This window comes from Uloborus diversus, chromosome 2 (assembly GCF_026930045.1).
Source record: "Uloborus diversus isolate 005 chromosome 2, Udiv.v.3.1, whole genome shotgun sequence".
Taxonomy (NCBI): Eukaryota; Metazoa; Arthropoda; class Arachnida; order Araneae; family Uloboridae; genus Uloborus; species Uloborus diversus.
This window is the reverse complement of record NC_072732.1, coordinates 62,035,511-62,054,478: the sequence shown is the minus strand read 5'-3', so window position 1 is coordinate 62,054,478 and position 18,968 is coordinate 62,035,511. Positions and strand designations below refer to the sequence as shown.

The 18,968-nt window shown below is 30.5% G+C and overlaps 1 protein-coding gene across 2 annotated transcripts in view; it reads left to right on the top strand.

The window, feature by feature from the left end:
- Positions 1-491: 491 nt before the first annotated feature.
- Positions 492-18,968, top strand: part of LOC129235189 (ATP-dependent RNA helicase DDX3Y-like) — a 73,402-nt gene continuing 54,925 nt past the window's right edge. For both annotated transcript variants that reach the window (XM_054868884.1, XM_054868883.1), the window contains exons 1-4: positions 492-819; positions 6,414-6,465; positions 9,090-9,269; positions 18,807-18,953. In XM_054868884.1, coding sequence (XP_054724859.1) covers positions 709-819; positions 6,414-6,465; positions 9,090-9,269; positions 18,807-18,953 — 490 coding nt within the window. In that variant the 5' untranslated portion in view covers positions 492-708. The remainder of the gene's footprint in view (positions 820-6,413; positions 6,466-9,089; positions 9,270-18,806; positions 18,954-18,968) is intronic.

Sequence of the window (18,968 nt, the reverse complement as noted above, 5' to 3'; positions counted from 1 at the left end):
TCCGGTTCTCCTTGGCTAAACCACGGGGGAAATATTTGAGCCCCCCTTTCAACTTTGCATATGGGCGCCCATGCTGAATGTCATCGTGTTTTCATCGTGTTTGTGGGAAGTTTTCTTTTTTATTCTTCTGAAATTACTTTACATCACACACTGTCTGAAACCTGTAATTTACCCCAAAGAAAACACGTGGAATGGAAGTTTTACCTTTTTCTTTAAAATTGTTAATCACCGCAAGGTAGCGTATTCGAGCTCTGGAGTTGCGAATTGCTCCACTGTTTAACGTATGACAGATTTCCTTCTGTTTATTTAATTATTTTTTAGTTTAAAACGAAGTGCAATAATTATTTAATACTTAGTGTATAAGCATTCAATGCTCTTTAAATTCTCAAATTAGTGCATATTTTTTTAATGCGAATATTATTTTTTTTATAGTTGTGACGTCACTGTTTCCTTTTCCAGTTTTTCCAGTAAGCATCTGTTTTGAGGTTACTTTTCGTTTGAGGGTGCTGCTGTTGAGTTGCGCATCGTTGTGTTTTACTGTGTCAATTGCTAAATGATTCCAACAAAGCACTGTAAATCAGTATTATTAAACTTTCAAGTTGATTATTCTTATTGATAAATACGTTAATTCTACAGTATTTTTAAAAAGTGGCTTCATACATCATAGTTATCTAATAGTAAATAGTTTCACAGATAATCGAAGACAAAATGGCGCATATGAGTCCGACAACTACTTGGGATAAAAATACCGGTATGCCTTTAGTTTGGAGCAGACCTGTTCCAGTTGACATGGCTGCTTGCTGGGTGCTATACAATAATGTAAGCTTTCTTTTAATAATGATACAATTTTTTCTCCCAGATATTTCTATTAGTTTCGAATTCGAATCATGTCCTAAATTATGTCTTGTTCTGTTTCGTGTTGATGTGTCAAATACACTTGTTTTGTGTCAATTTGAGAATTGATCTGGGTCGCTGAAAACCAAAGTCGTTTTCATAAGCGACATAATTTGTTTTTTTTTTTTTTTTTTTTTTGAGATATATGATACGGTGTGTTCACTAATTATCAGAACGATATATTTTAATGTGACAATTTAATTTTTGAATACATAGAAATACGTTTTTCTTACTTCACCGAAGCTACTAATGGTTTGGCTGACAGATCGTACTTGATTGTTGAAAACTTTTCGAGAGAAATTGATGATTTTGGAGTACCGAAGGAAAATCTTAACTATAGTGGTTAAAATTTTTGCTGCAGTACTCTTGATTTTTCAATCGCTTTTGTTTTAAATTTTTAAAAAATATCGCATATTTTTAAATACTCATCTAAGCTATTTCGTAGTAATACATATAACGCTTTAGATTATTACAAATGGGAATTTATTGCGTTACCCTTATTAAAATTTAATTTCTTTCTATCCAGATGTAGTAGCAGTTCGAAATTGCTTTTCATTTTATGTACAGTCATTGTCCTGATGAATTCTACTTTTTGGGTAGTTAATTACTTGTTTTTGAAGCAATTTAAGTTTTAGCTAAGATTCCAATGTAAAGAATAAAGCAAAGTTGAACACACAAATTGCAATGTTTTGGATTTCTAATAATGCCCCTTTTCCATGCGAAAGATAATGAGCTTTTTGATGTAAAGCTGCAATGTATACAGAAACATACTGCTGTGCAGAAGCCAAAAGTACCTATCTAGAGAAACTTTAAAGTAAATATTTTTAACACGCTTTTATTTGCTTCACCTATATGTATGTATCTTGTAACAGAATCTTGCAGCTCAAATTTCGCCCACTTCCTGCGATCGGATTCTTTTGAAATTTGGCACGCAACCTCAGACCCGATGACAATTCAATATTCTATAATCAAATTAACTCTTTTAATTGTTAGTTTCCTCGAATTTTAATCAATATTTTGGCATAAATCCAACAATGAAAAAGGAAAAATTTTAAAAAATACATTAAAAAATGCTCGCAAAAATTATTTTAAAAATCTACAAAAACCTTTAATTTTTCTACATCAGACAAAATTTGTTCCAATGCTCAAAGGTACAGTGCCCGCCGCTTAATAAAATCACATTCGTTCTGAGGACATTTGATTTTATAAAGCGGCTGATTTTATAAACCGGCACTCATGCACTGAAAAAAGTAAAAGGTTTTTAAGTATAAATACTCTAAAAAAGAAATAAATTACGATTAGTTGTATTTTATTTTTAGTCAAGTTGTATATTTTAGTTCAGTTGCAAAATACAGTTGATATTTTAATTTACATAAGGTACATTTTTAAATTTCACAAGGGTCTTAAAATATTGACTTCTTGTTGTTTTAATGGGAGAATTTGAAAGTAAAGATTGAGAAATCCCTAATTTAATTGCAGCATCACACTAACTACATTTAGGAAGCGTGTCATACTTATTCAAAATTTCGAATTAATCTTTCACACTCAAGTCGTCACGACTTGCTAGCGAACAATTTTAACTCAATTGTAGAAATGAACTGTCAACCCCTGTAGATAGCTGAATGAGCACGAACTGATTGACTCAGTGAGCAGGGCTGCATATCGAAACAGTTCTGCGAAGTGGAAACAGGCAGCACCAACTAAATATATGGCTCTGAAACAATTCTCTTGTGACTGCTTCATTCTTCTTTTTTTTTCATCCAATTCCCCCCCCCCCCTCAAAAAAAAAAACCATACAACCTTCACCTTTTTTTTTTTGTTTATGTGGAATTTGTTATTTTATTAGTGCTGAAATGTTTTAAATCCTTGAAAGAAAAAATAAAATCCTGGTTCTATTCAGAGAAGAATTAACATATGCTCTCCAAAAGTTTGATTTTATAAAACGGCGAGGATGATTTTATTAAAGGACTAGCCGCCTGCGGCGACCAGCTGGTCCACCTTTTTACTCCATTCGCCTTTTTACGCCAGGGGTGCCGCCTTCGGCGGCTGCTTAAACAATTTAGCGACGACATTAATCAATGTTTTTCTCTATAAATCAGTATTATCATTCGTTTTTTTTATGCCAATGTTGCCGCCCTCGACGGCTGCTTAAATAAATTTCGTGGCGGTGTCAATCAATCTATATCTATCTATATCACTAATAATTTGAATAAAATATTTTCTAGATCTGTCTCCAGTTTCGTCGTTTGGAATATTTTTAAAGGAGGGGGAGGGGAGACACAAACGACGTACTCTTCATGCAAATTTTGTCGAAAAATAACAAAAAGCACTTCCACTTTTATGTGAAAGCATTGTTTTTTCAAAGTCATGGTGTATGTGGGGGAGGGAGGGGGGCATTGACACCTAATGTGCAAGCAGCCACCTACGGCGGCTGTTTGGCTAACTTGTCATTTACTTTTTTACTTCAAGTTTGCCGCCTTCGCCGGTTGTTTAAATAAATTTGACAGCAGTATTAATCAATCCATCTCTATCTTTTTTTTTTTTTGTGCCATTCACATTTTTACGCCAAGATTGCAGCCTTCGGCGGCTATCTACCTTTACAATCTATCTCTACATTTTCTTATCCATCTCTATTTATTTTGACCTCCTCGCCCATTTCCTAATAAAAACAAAGAACACTCAAAAACCGCTTTTTTTTAATTTAAGTAGAGCAAAAAAAAAAAGCTCAAATTCCCTGTAGTGTGCAAAAAGTAGCGTTTGACAAAGATAAAAAAAATCTCGCTGTTTTTATTGAATTAATGCGCACAACTATGAAATGTAACGTAATATAGATACAGCGAAAGGTCCAGCTTGGGGGGGGGGGATGGAAAAAGAAATAAATGCAATCCCTAAATAAAACAAAAAAAAGGAAAGAAAAAAAAGCAAGCGCTGCCGAAAAAACATGTGGTCATCACGAAAAAACATGTGGTCATCACGTCAGAAAATGTAGAAGTAAGCTATATAGTAAAAAAAAAGATTAACATTGCTTGCGATTAAGATTCCAAAGATTCCATCGTAAATATTGAATCAAAACCCAAGTAGTGACGTCACAGGCATAAAAGATTGAAGAACGCTTTTTTCGACTGATGCGTGAAAGGACATGATGTGTTCAGCATTAAAAAAATTGTAAGAAAAAAACTATTGCGTATTTTTAAGAACTTTTTTCTTTTGAAGAGGGCGAAATGTTTTTACTATTACCAACTTAAATTTCAGAAATGAGGCTTTGATACTTCTCGCAGGACGATATTAGAAAAAAATAAAACCCAGGAAAACATGCAAATTAAAGGTTTTTTCAAAAATTCATAAAAAATACAAAAATTGCTCTATCTTCAAAATTTTTTTGTTCATCATATTTAAAATTAAATTTCTGACACTATAGTACCAAAAATATTTGTCTGGCGCGATTGGTTCGGGGTCTGTGAGGTTAAAAGTACTAAAAAGTGCTAAAAATCACATAAAACATTAAATAACTTTTTTTCTAATTAAAATATCAAAAATCAAAGCCCGATGTGCCCAACTTCAGCAAAAACTATACCTGTATACCAAATTTCATCTTTCTAGGCCTTACCGTTTTCCCGGGATGCGCGCCACACACACACAAACATCTTATTTTATTATATGTATAGATGAACCTAATATGTTTTGACATAGAAATTAGAGACGTACCGAGTACTCGGTAACTACTCGGTACTCGGCCAAATTTTGATCAGATACTCGGCCAATACCGAGTAGTTGCAAAAAATTGAATATTGTCCAAGACAGATATAAAAATTTATAAAAGAGCTCCCAGTGTATATAATATTCTACAACTAATAATTACAATTCAAATTTACAGGTCAAATTTAAATTTTGAGAATAAAGTTTGAAATGCTACAATGGAATAAATCCTTATTTTAATGTCCCCAAAGTTAATAAAACTTATTTATTAAAAATTGTGCAAAAAAGGTAAGTATAGAAAATATATAATTTTTATATTAAAAATGGATTTTTGCTACAAGCAAAAATTAGTTATAAGAAACATAAAAATACCTTTGCTCTTAAAAAATAAAAGAAAATAAAACAATGTTAAAAACACAGTGTAGGAACATTGCAGACACGTGTTTTGCCATTACAAGGAATTCCTTTTTCAATGCACAAAATGTGAGCTCGTGGATTAAAGGCATCCGACAAAAGTCGGATTTTTTTGTCAAATGTCTTTACATTCTTTAGCTCACATTTTATGCACTGAAAAAGACGTTCCTTGTAATGCAGAAACACGTGGCTGCAGTGTTCCTGCACATTTATTTTATTTGCTTTTAAAAGTTATTTATGTTTGGAGGACTAGAACTATAAAATAGAATATGGTATAATTTGTTTTCATTCCAACTTGATTAATCATACCTTTATTTTTAATTCCAAAAATAATTTTTTTGTAAAATTTTTGACATGTAAATGAACATATGATATATATATATAAAGTTTTTTAAATAATGCATAATTAAATTTCAGCAGGAATTTGGTTTTAAAAACAAATGTATGGACAAGGAGGTCTATACTACTATTCCAATAAGTTCAAAATTCATTACATATGTGTCTGTGGTTATTGTTAAAACATAATTGGTACTTGTTAACTCGGCAGAGTAGTGAAAGGTCGAGTACTCGGTATTCAGCCGAGTAGTGAAAAGCCGAGTACTCGGTACGTCTCTAATGTCAACATTTCCTTTATTAATATCTAGTAATCCCCCCCCTTTTTTTTAAGTATGATTTTTAATGTTTTAAAACTCCAACCTTTAAAAGCTGTTTATTTCTACTTTTTAATTTTATAAATGCATTTATTATGGGCAATAAACCTCCACATCACAGATAAATATATCTTAAAATTACCACTGATGTGTTTGTTTTTATATATGCTATTACATGCAATATAACTTATTAGCACTCATTTGATTTATATACACACTTACATAAACTTTAACAGATTGAATGTTACTTTGTGCTGATTGAAAGTATGATATAATGAAAATATTGGATATTTTCAAAAACATCATATTTTTAAACTCTGCTGCAAACAGATCTTTCATGTAAAAAATGGTATTTTAAGAAAAATCAGAATGGTTGAAAATAAAATCCCCTAAGTTTTTTTCTCTCTTTCTTGGTTTCTCATAGGAAATCCTTGTTTATGATTATATATGGGTATTGAACACCCTGTTAATCTACTGTTTCATTCATTTTTTTGAAATTTTAATTTATTGAGCAATCACATTGATTATTCTTATTTGACTGTTTCGATGTCCTATGATTTTATCCTCCCCCCTTTTCCAGCACCACAGTGTCCATATCCTACATATGCATGACATGCCTATATGCACACTCATGTTTGCACACAGACACAAACACACGCCTACATACACACACACTCATGATTGGAAAAAAAACATAATTTGAATTCAAGATGTCGAAATTCAAATAATTTTTTTTAATGCTTTGATTTTTAATTTTAGTTTGCTGGATTAGACATTAATGCTGGTGGGCAAAATGGAAAACAGCCAAACGGTAAGATTATTTTTGTTTTTGCTGTTTTAACTTGCTCATTAAAATTATAATATTGTTATTATTGAAGTTCATACTGTGTGTAGGATGACTTTTTTTTTTTTTGTACATTTTAAACTAGTATTTCTCAACCTTTTTGTCCAGCTAACCAATAAAATGTTAAGAAATTCTTTTACTGTTGAGAGTTTTCATTTTCCTGCTTTTTTTTTTGCTGAGGGAAATGTTTTTTTTTTTTTTCTGTCACCAAAAAAAACAGGCTACTTTAAATTAATGAGGTGTATTATAACTCAGTTGTAAGATCTCTATTATAAAATACTTTAATAACATTTAAAGATAAGTACTTTTAATTCTACAAGAGATTTAATCTCAAAATGCATGACTAACTGTCTAAAGTCTAAATACCAAAACAAAACGCATAATCATAAAAGTACTAAAGCAGGGTTTGTACACTCCTTCAAAACTCCTCCAACACTCCTTCATTTAGGAAAATTTTTTGAAGGGCCCTTCAAACTCCTTCATTTTGGTTTTAACTCCTTCAAAACTCCTTCATTTTTAGTTGAAGACTATATAATCTTCCTGTATAACAGCAACTTAAAATACTTCGATTGAGACTAGTGATGTGGACTGGGTAAATACCCAGCGGGTAGGTACATATTTTTTGGGTATTTACCCAAGGCCTGGGTAAATATCCAAAAACTGGGTATTTTACAAAAAAAACGCAAAAAGTGAAGGGGAAATTAAAAAAAAAATTTAAATATGAAATAATTGGTAAAACGGATACATAAATACGTATTACACAGTTTATAATATTTTTCATTGAATGATGAAATTATGAAAGAAACATCGTGAAGCAAAGAATTTTTCTTTTCAATGTCTGAAGAAGTATAAGCAATTCAATGATGAACTTCAGGATTTCAAAATCACAATCTAGATTAGTCATATCCAAAACGAAAAAAAAAAGGAAGCATGAGGGATGTTTGGAAGAATAAACTGAGAAGTTATTAAGAGTATGATGTTATTTATTTATTTTATTGCTGTTTAAGTGATAACATGGCAAATATAGAAACAGTTTTCACATTAATAAGCAAAAAAAAAAAAAGTCAAAATATTGTTTTCTGTTGCCTTGCTCATTTGTATTTGCTCCCCAGTACTTCATGATGAAAATTTATTCAAACTATTTTTAATACACTCAATAAGTGATGTAGGTGGGAAGGTAAATATTTTTTTTTTTGGGTATTTATCCGAAGGCATGGTAAATAACCTAGTAATTGCATATTTTGCAAAAAAAATTAGGTGGTATTAAAAGGTGATGATTTTCTTTTTAAAACATAAACCATAAAACGAAACATTAAAAATACAAAAATTTAATTTATTATATTTTTTTTTAATTAAAGGAATGATTTAGAAAAAAATTTCAATGAAAGTCTACCTAGGATGTTGTCTTTAAACGCATTTCACTCAAAACTTGAAAATGTTCAATTACATCCCTTTGCTTCTCACTGCCTCATTTACAGCTTACATTTTGATGTCATGCAGGGACATATTACTGGATCATAAAAAAATTGATGTTTGCTTTTTTATGTAACTAGCTAAGCTTTTTACTTTTTGTAGAATGGCTTTTTATATCTGAAATTTGGTTATCAACATTGATTAGGCATATCCAACACATTAAATGTGAATATCATATTAGATTACTAAGTTGTGTTTCACACAATAATTCTTTAAATATGTGGTCAAAATACGATTTAAGGGTAAAAATTGTTTTGCATATGGTTTGTATAAATATACATAGTGGAATACATACAGAAAAGTATTTTAGTTGAATATAACATTTCAAAATAAATACCCAGGTAAATACCCATTTTGAGTATTTACCCCTAAAAAATAAATACCGGGTATTTTACATCACTAATTGAGACTAACTTTGTCACAAAGGCGATTTTAATGTAGTAATTTCGTGCATTTATTTTTTTCGATTTACAAATTGATCATAGTTGATTCATAAAAGTTGAAAATGAAAATTTTATTAGAAGACTAAGACATTTCATAAGTGAAGTAAAACATGCTTAAATAGTGCTTGGCTATTTTTTCAAGTTTTATGATTTTATTGATTTTCCCTCCACCACTCTCAACAGCAAAAGTCAGGTTATCTAATTATTATTTAAAAATGCATAAGTAGATGTACTATATTAAGTGATTGTTAAAAAAACAATTGTTTAGTTAATCGCAGTTATGATATTGTAATAAGAGTCATCCACAAGTGATGTCATGCCTTGAGGAGGAGACGAGCTCATGAAATTGTGACAAGGGGAAGAGAGAGGATGACAAAAAGTGACATAACACAGCTATTGTAACAATATGTTGGTAAAAAATATGACATGTGACAATAGGAGAAGTTAGGTGAAGCATGACACTTTGGGATAAAGGTGGCAGAGAGCAAATATGTTGAAAAAAAGTGTGACATCATTTAATGACACTCCATTAGTACTCCTTCAAAATCTTATTTTACTCTTTCAAAACTCCTTCATTTTATTTCTTGAATTGAGTACGAACCCTGTAAAGATTTTTTTTAAAAATCTTTAGTACTTTTATGATTAATATATAAATTCATTTTTATTTTGTGATAGGGAGATATGTTCCTCCTCATCTTCGATCTCGTCAACATTCCCAAGCTGATCCTTCTTCTGTTAATCAAACACATTGGAATGTAAATCAATATGGACAACCAGCTGAACAAAAGCGGTCCCCTGAGTGGCAAAATAATCAAATGCAAGATTGGGAGAGAAAAAATCAATACAAACAAAGAGGTAGGTTTCATTTCAAATTTTTTGTATGTATGAGTTGAGGTTTTTAAATGCATAAATGAAAAATTTTAATTGTGTGCTTTAAATTTTTTTGGGCATAATAGATAAGCTTCTTAAAAGTACATTCAACAAGTTTAACTGAACACTTTAGTTATTGAAGCTGTTTGGAAATTCAATTGAACTTGCAACATTAATTTGAATTAATTAAGAGATTAGCTAAATAAGAAGCTTATCTATTGATCATAAAAAGTATGTGAACTATGCTACTGTGTTTTTCTTTTTAAGTTCTATGGGGAAACTAGTTGATATTTTTAAGTAGTGTTGAATTTGGTGGTATGTTACTTGTAAGAGCAACTTTGTGTGTGTGAGTAAAAATTTTTGGAAATTATTAACCCGAGAGAGATTGCGCAACTAACAGTGACAAAAGAGATCGCATGGGGTGACTGAGTTATTCCAATCAGTTTTATCTAAAACTTTCTATAAATCATTTTCTATCTTTTTGTAATCTGCAAGTTTATGTTTTCCTGCCAGTATTCAGAGTGCAAAGCTATACAAGTGCAGAAAGGGAGCTAGAGAACGCAAAACTATGCTGCTTAGAATGAGACATTTTTCAAAGCATTAACAGTCGCGTGGGGAGAGTGAGTTACCTCATTAACATTGAATTCTAAGAAATGATTGTGCTTCATGCGCAGAAAGAAAAGAAGTAAAAATAACACTTCATTTACTAAGGGGACTGTTAGATAGGAGGATACTGAAAGGGTGACTGACTACAGAAAAATATTTACCCTGCCACATGTGTTAGGATAAGAATGGAGTGACTGTATGCCCCGCATGATCTCTCTTGGGTCCAGTGGCGCAGGATAAGAATGGAGTGACTGTATGCCCCGCATGATCTCTCTTGGGTCCAGTGGCGCAGCAAAGAGGGGATTTTGGGGGTGAAAACACCCCCAGAGGCATTGGTTTTAACAGATGCAAATTCTAATACACATGAAAGAGCTGTTTTGATTATAAAAAAAACTTCTCAAGATATTTTTGATCAAAAAATCCTCTTCAGAAGGTAATTTTGATTCAAAAACTTCTTCCGGAAGGTTTTTTTTTCTCCCCCTTCAAAAGGTATTTTTGATCAAAAAATCCCTTTCAGAAGGTAATTTTGATCCAAAAACCCCCTCCAGAAAGTATCCAATACCAGTGTCCGAATTTTGGTAATTAATATCTGTGAATAATAAATTTTAGATGTTTTCAAAATTGGATGTGTTTGTTGCCTCGATAGGCCAGTGCCAATAGCTTTGAAAATGGTAAAAAGTCGAAAAAATTTAAAACAGGATAAAACCAGTTCGAAAGGTAAGAAAATCTAATAACATTAATAGTAAAAATAAATTACAGGCGAGCTGAGTTCGGGAAGGGGGGGGGGGGTGTATGGGGTTTTAAGGGGGGCAAACGGTTTATCACGATTTCCAGAAAAACTAAGAGTCCTATCGAAAAAACTAAACTACGAAGTTGTTGGTAATAAAAAGATCTGTAACTTTTGTATTCGCACTTTTTTTCTATAATCTCAAAATGTATGTGAAAAATTCAAAAAACCGACTTTTTGGTTTTTTATTTTTATTTCCCACAAAAAAAATTTTTTCACTAAATTAAATGAAAAGTTACCTACTTAAGTCCCAAATACACTGTAATTTTTTGGATTCAAAATATGTATTTTTTCTCCTTATTTTGATTCAGTATTAAAAAAGCATCAAAATTTTCAATCAAAAAATCTCACGTCAAAATATCTGATCTTTTAAAAAAATCGGAGCAAGTTTTTTTCGTTGGAATTTCTTCTTTTTGGTGGTATAAAAAACAATATACAATACTATGGAAACTTTTCTTAAAAAATGAAGAAAATCAAAAAACTCGAATTTGAAAAAAAAAAAAGTCATAACTATGTAAAAAAAAATAAGCACTTTATTAAAATGTACACTTTAATTACTCAAAAAAGGAAATTTTCCATGTTACATTGACACAAACTGAAAATAAAAATATACTACAATAATTAAAAATCAAGCTACAGCATGCGTTTGTTTTACCTTCTCATCCACCATTAGACGGTGACTGCAGCGCCCCCTATAGTTTTTTGGAGTTACGAATAGCAAGCTACACTGTAGGATGGGATAAATGAGCTAATTCAGCAATTTTGAACTGTGTTACCTTGAATATTATGAAAAATAATCAGTTTTCTAATTGTGTTTGCTGTTAATTATTGTGTTTGCTGTTAATTTAATAAATAGCTTAAAATTTTACATAGTGATGATTTTTTTTCAAATTCAAGTTTTTTTTATTTTTCTTCAATTTTGAGAAAAGTTTCCATAGTATTGTATATTGTTTTTTAAACCATCACAAAGTAGAGATTCCAACAAAAAAAACTTGCTCCAATTTTTCTTAAAAATCAGATATTTTGACGTGAGATTTTTTGATTGAAAATTCTGATGCTTTTTTACTACTGAATCAAAATAAGGAGAAAAAATAAATATTTTAAATCCAAAAAGTTACACTGTATTTGGGACATAATAAGGTAACTTTTCATTAAATTTAATGAAAAAAAATTTTTTTGTGTGAGATAAAAATAAAAAACCAAAAAGTTGGTTTTTTAAACTTTTCGCATATATTTTGAGGTTATAAAAAAAAGTGCGAATACAAAAGTTGTAGATCTTTTTATTACCAAGAACTTTGTAATTTAGTTTTTTTCCATAGAACTCTTAGCTTTTCCGGAAATCGTGATAAACCGTTCCCCCCCTTTAAACCCCCCCTACACCCCCTTCCCGAACTCAGCTTGCCCGTAATTTATTTTTCCTATTAATGTTATTAGATTTTCTTACCTTTCGAACTGGTTTTATCCTGTTCTAAATTTTTTTGGTCTCAAACATTATTGGCACTGGCCTAAGAGATGAAAATCTGCGTTCAAAAATGAAAATTTTGGTCTCTATACAGGGGTCTGGCCAGAGGATATTTGGGTCCGTTAACGGACCCTTCACAAAAATCCGATCAACCAAAACGGACCTTTCACAAAATCCCGATCAAACAAAACGGACCTTTCACAAAATCCCGATCAAACAAAACGGACCCTTCACAAAATTCTGATAAACAAGATTGGATCTTTCACAAATTGTTTATTGAAAGAACAAATCTAAAAGCAAAATAACGCATATTTCTGGGTATAAACCGATAATTTTTGGATTTTTTTTAAAAGTCAAATTAGAGGGATCCGCTTATACAAAATCGGCTAATTTTGAAAAAAAAAAAAAAAAAAAAATTGGCACTCTTGCGATGTTCCTGCAAGCGATAAATAATTGCTACTGCCAAATAAATATAATGGTTGTTTGTTTTATCACACCTAATTGGCAGCGGTGTTGCTATAAACTTTTCTGAAAAGGCATTGGTAAGCACTTTTCTCCGCTCATGATTTAATTAACAATAATAATATATATCTTAATTAACAATAATAATATATATCTGCGAAATGAACTTAGAACTGCAAAGTGATAGTAAGGGTGGGGGAAAAATATGATCGCTTCAGATAGGGTTACCAACTTAAAAATTATCACCACTTAGCATCTGGCATTGAACCTTTATAATGACTTGATTAGAAAATATTCTCATCATTTTACCAGATGGTCAACGTTTTTACGGTGCAGTGTGGTGCGATGTTTAATTGTTATTTTGGGAGAAAATTATATGAGTTTTGATTTTTCGATACTAACAAGGATGATTAACTTTAAATAAACTCTTTTAATTACCGTTTTTTTTCTTTAGATGTCTACATTTTGAAAAATGCAATCTTTTAACATCCGATATGAGAATCATATTTTGTTCTTTTTTCAAGCTAATTTCGCTTTATTAGGATGCAAATAAATGAAAAGTCTCTTTATTTCTGTTAAAACTCTCATTTCAAGTTTTTAAAGCAAAATTCCATTTTCTGTTATGAGTCAAAAATTAAAATGCTGAATAGATGGTTTATTTTATTTATTAATTTTTTTTGCGTCAACTGTGTCCACAGATATTAATGAAATGTTTATCACAGGGCTCTAAAATGAAATTTAAAAATAATTTTATCAAAAATATTTCTTTTACAAGCCGTTTTTATACTTTTGATGTCTTCACTTTGAGAATTGCGATCTCTTTGCATCCGCTATGGGAATCCGATTTTTCGTATTTTTGATGATATTTACGCTTTGTTAAGAGGTAAACAATTAAAACATCTTTTTATTTTTGTTAAAATCACGGAATTTATAAGTTTTAAACGAAATTCTGTGCTTTTTAAGAGTGTCTTGGGTCAAAAAGTTAAATGCTGAACCCCCTGTTCTGAATTTTATTTTATTTATTTTTTTGTTACAATTATTTTAAATACTGTACAGAAATATTTCTAGTATAATATATTTCTGTACAGTATTTAAAGTAATTTTAACAAAAAAATGGTAGATAAATATTGATACTTGAGAGAGCGATGCCCCCCCCCCCCCCCCCGCCAAATATCAGAAAAACACCCCAGAATGATTTTCTCGAAATAGAAGAGGAAAACACTCAACTTTAAGTTTAATTGATGCAGTTTGGCAGTTTGTGCCATCTCTAAATTCCAAAATTTTGTTTAAAAAAAAATTTTTTTTTTGCGAAAATTTTTGATTTTTCACAAAATTAATTCATTTTTCACAAAATTATTTGATTTTTCACAAAAAACGGACCCTGTGAAAAATCCTGGACAGACCCCTGCTATATATACTTGATGATTGCTATCTTAAGCGTTAACCTACACTTTTTTATAAGAAGGGAAAAATATGGAGGTAAGAACTAAGCCAGCAAATGTTCAATAAATGCAACTAAAGAGTGAGTTTTTTTTTTTTTTTTAACTTTCAAAAAGCTCTAGATTATGTATGATATTTTTGAAAAAAAATTCTTTTAATGATTATAGTAAAAATTGATTTAACATGATGTTATCCAATGAGCTAGCAAATTGAGCTTTGATCACACACAAGAAACTATCTTATAGAAAATAAATATCTCCAGCATTAAGGGAGCCGTGAGAAGATACCTTCCTCCCAGTGTATTTGTTACTGTAAATGTGATAAATTGGTGATTGTATATAATTACGGGTGATTTTACACAATCGCCAATAAACTTGGTAAATGTGATAATTCAATATTTATCTCATTTACCGGTTTACTTATACAATCCCCCACTCGTGATGGAGAATAATAAATTTGAATGATTCTGTAGAGTGACGAGAGTATACTTCCAAAAAAAATTTTCAACACTAAAAATTTCTTTTACAATTAAAACAAAGTTTTATATCCATCAAAGCTTACAAAAATATTTTAATCAAAAAAAAATGGTTTTGCTTTACTTTAATTAAATATCTTCAAACAAACAAATTAGATATATCATAAATAATGCATTTGGGAGCGTCACTACGGGAGGGGAAGAAAGGAGCAGTCCACTCTAGATTACACCTTTTTTTGTGTTGGAGGGGAACTCAAAATAATCAGCATTTATGAAATTTTTTTTACAAATATTGCAATTCTGATAAATTTTCCCATATAAATATTAAATTGATTAATTTATCAAATTTTAAAGAAAATTGATTACAGTGTATTGCGGGGGGCGATTTTATTAAATAGGTTCATAATTTTACTTGTCTTTTAATGTACCTTTTCGATTGACCACATAAATTGAAATTTATTTCTGATAATTGTAGGAATTTTATGTTTGCACAAACATTTTCTTTTTTGGAGTGTTCAGGCGAGGGGTGGGGGTGTACTACAAATTGCTGCCCCTGATGACTTAATCTCCATGAAACCAAGTAAAAGTGTTCAAATTTACTGTCCCCCCCCCCCCCTCTACAATCGCCGACTTGTGATGGGAATGTAATAAATTCAGAATAATTTTTCCGAATAAGGTCTTGGTTCCAAAGAAGGGAAGATTTTTGAACTTCTCTGAAAATGCATAGAATGAATTAGAAAAACAGTAACATTGGTAAAACAGTAACATTTCAAACTAAATAAATGAGTAAAAGGAACTCTTTTACTCTTTTTTATATGTGTAGGTACAATATGTATTGTGAATTATAGTGAAAAATATAAACTGCTTTGGTAATATTACTTATGTACCTTTGTTAAGGGCTCGTTTAATGTTCTGTTTCTGCCACCATGGTTTACTGAGAAATGTGCTTAATGAATTACGGTAAACATTTCTTCAAAATACACGTAAAACAGGATGGCGAGAGGTCAGGGAACTTTATCACTCAGGGAAATATCAGGGAATTTTGAAAATTCAGTAAGGACACATCAAATGAAGAGGAAAAAAATAATTTTTCCCTTGCAAAAAGATGTACTTTAATGCCCTACGAATTTTCCTCCAATTATTTGTTTTAATAAAGTAAAATTAATGAGGTGCGATTATACAGTGCCGCATATTTTTGCATCTTTTTTCCTCAAGGTCAAAGTATTCAATCTTAGGATGAGCATCCTGAGATTGATTCTGTGTCTGTAAAGTTGTTTATATTTTACCCAGCTTGAATTTTCCTTCACTCATTCCATTGTAGGTAAAATAAACAACCCACAGGCAAAGAGGAAACCATGAATTATGACTTTGCTTCCTTGCTTTTACTCTTTGTCTTGAAGTAATTAGCATAATGTTATCACAATTTCAAGAAAGAGTCTTTGATTTTTAAATTAATGCTGAAAAAATCTTTAAAGTTATCATTTGGTATTTTCAATTTAATTTCTAAAATTAATTTTGACTCAAAATCAAATTTGTTTTTGTGTCATGGTATTGTCACTTCCGATTACACCAGGGTTGGCCGAATTGGACCCAATTGGGTTGGACCCAATGGGTTTTTTTTGAAAAAACCCATTTAAAAAACCCCATTATTTAGCCCACTTTTGGGTTTTTTTAAATTTTATGAGAAGTTTTTAAAAAAATTAATTAATTTAAATACTTTTACAATTTAAACTTTTTTATTTGTTCTTCACCTTAGACAATGAACATAAAAATGAATTTTGAGCTTTAATAGTATTTCTTAACTCGTAACGGCATCAAAAAAATACTTCAAAGATTTTAAATAAATGTATTTAACTTTTTCTTCTGGTCAATAAATAACTCAAATTATCTTGACCAAGTCTTGTCACGTCTGATTTTTCTCAATATTTGTAGATTGTACAGAGGAAACTAATCTAGTTAAAAGGCTTTCATGTAAATTATTTTCTGCTAACCAACACGTCACAAATCTTGAATAAACACAAGGTAAATTTTTTAGAAATAAACACATTTTTCAAACGGTTGACAGAAAACAGAACAGGTACAGTATTTTCATTATTTTACAAAAAAGTTTAATATTTCTTACCCTGTACACAGAAATAGAAAAACAGGCAACATAAAATTCAAAGAAATGTCTTGATTAAGCTGGAATTCAGTAAAAAGGGATTTAAACTAATTGAGGTTCTACAGTAGTTTTGCATAAAAAAATGAAATACTATAAAGTAAAATGCAAAAAAAAAAAAAAAAAAAAAAATTAGTAATTAAAAACGAACAATAGATTTTATCTCCCGAGAAGTAACTTTGCCTTAACTGTTGGTAATAATGAAAATTAAAAAATCTGAAGCTTAAACATTCTTGGGTTTTTTCGTCTTTAACACTTTTCTTCATAAAATGCTGAATTTTAAATAGTTTTCCAGCTTTTTACCCGAAGATAACTTTTGCGCTTTCTCCATATACTTAGTACGCTACAATATGCTACAAGTACCCCACATTTTCCCTAAAGAAAGACAAAAAAACCCACATTTCTTTTAAAAAACCCAACTTTAGTTGGGTTTTTTTTTGGTTTTATTTAAAAACCCAAAAAACCCTGGGTCCATGGGCTTTTTTAAAAAAACCCGGGTTTTTGCCAACCCTGGATTACACAAAGTTTTTTTTTTTCCCTCTTTTATTTTGAAACCATATACAATTTTTAAAATTAATAATTGTTTTTGCATTTCAATGTTTGTTACTAAAGCAATTAAGATTTTTTTAACAACTAATGAAATGATTTGAAATTGAGTTGTGTACATAAGTAATTTTTTTTTAATAGTTAAAATGTTTCATCTTTATTAACGAATCGTCATAGTTTTTTTTGTCAACAAAGACCTGTGTACTTTCTTGAGTTCATAATAGTTATGAAAACTCGAAATTGAAACTCTAAAGCACATTGGCTATTATTAGAAACTCTATAAAAGTGAGAAAGCAAACATTCCTAAAAAAAAAGGCCTTGCCAGCAAGACATCAAAAATACAGTAGAACCTCATTAACCTGTACAAATACTAGATTCAGGTTGTACGAATTAATGAAAGTACGGTTTAAAATAAATAACCAAAAATTTGAGCCTAGGTACATAAACTACTGTACGCAGTAAAAATTGGGTTTTGAATTCAAGAGAATAAAACAAACTGAAGAGAAATTTAAAATTGCAGAACAAAAAAACAAAATATGGCCTGCAAAGAATCATTATTGCACTGGATTGCAACTTATTTATATAGTGTACATTTAAATAACTATCCAGTTTAATCAAAATCCAGTTTAATAGGATTTGGATTAGTGAGGGGTCAATGTATTCAATTGAAAATAAAATCATACTAACATTATCGATAAATGCTCAGACGTAGACATGTGTATCCGACATAAAGCCCTCGTCGCGTAGAAATAATATACGTCTTTTTTTTAAAAAAAAGCAAAGTAGCTAAGCAGACTGAACAAATTTTGGCTAAGTGTTGAATTCTATTACATTCCCTATTACAAGTCGGGGATTGTATAAATTAACCAGCAAATGTAATAAATATGGCTAAATATTCAATAATTTATCACATTTACCAATTTTAATGGATTATGAACAATCAACCGGAGATTGTACAAAATCACTGGATTTATCACATTTAGCGTAACATATATATATATATATATATATATATATATATATATATATATACACACACTTCCAGTGAGCCTCAAGTTATGGCTCGTATAAAAATATTTCCTGAAGTAACCAAAATTTAATGAAACAATCGAAATTCTTTTCATTAATAGTTTTTCATTCTTTTGTGTTGCAACTTGGCACTTAAGAAGGCAACTCTGAGCGCTCATGTAAAATATCAGTAGGCAATAGTTTGAGGAGTGATAGTGAGCATGGTGTATTAGTGTGAAACGCCGTACTCACTAGAACACATAAAAGCCACATTTGCTGGAATAAAATGCTGCAATATTTGGTGAGTGAGTGCAGGGAAATAGGCTTAGAAGAACTCGATGTTCCCCAGGTTTGGAAAGTAGCAAGAGTAGTGCATTAGTGATATTAAAATGTACTTAGATAGGAATGAGTAAAGCATACCAAACATTTAACTATCAGCATTGAATATTGAGTATATTCTTAATAAATAAAATTTGCTTTGAATTATTTATTTTGAATGGTAAAACATAAATGTTTATTATTTATGTAATTGTTTTTTCTTCTGCAAAGTTTTAAAAAACATTAAACTTCTTTTGCAGGAACTTTTAATAAAGAAGCTGCTGCAGCTGCTCAAGCATATAATCAAGCACCTTCTCAGAACATCCATCAAGAATCTTACATGCACAACAGCATGAGTAGTGAACAAAATGATCCTCAAAAATTAAATGTTCAAGATGATCAATCTGGTTTGTATCTTTAAA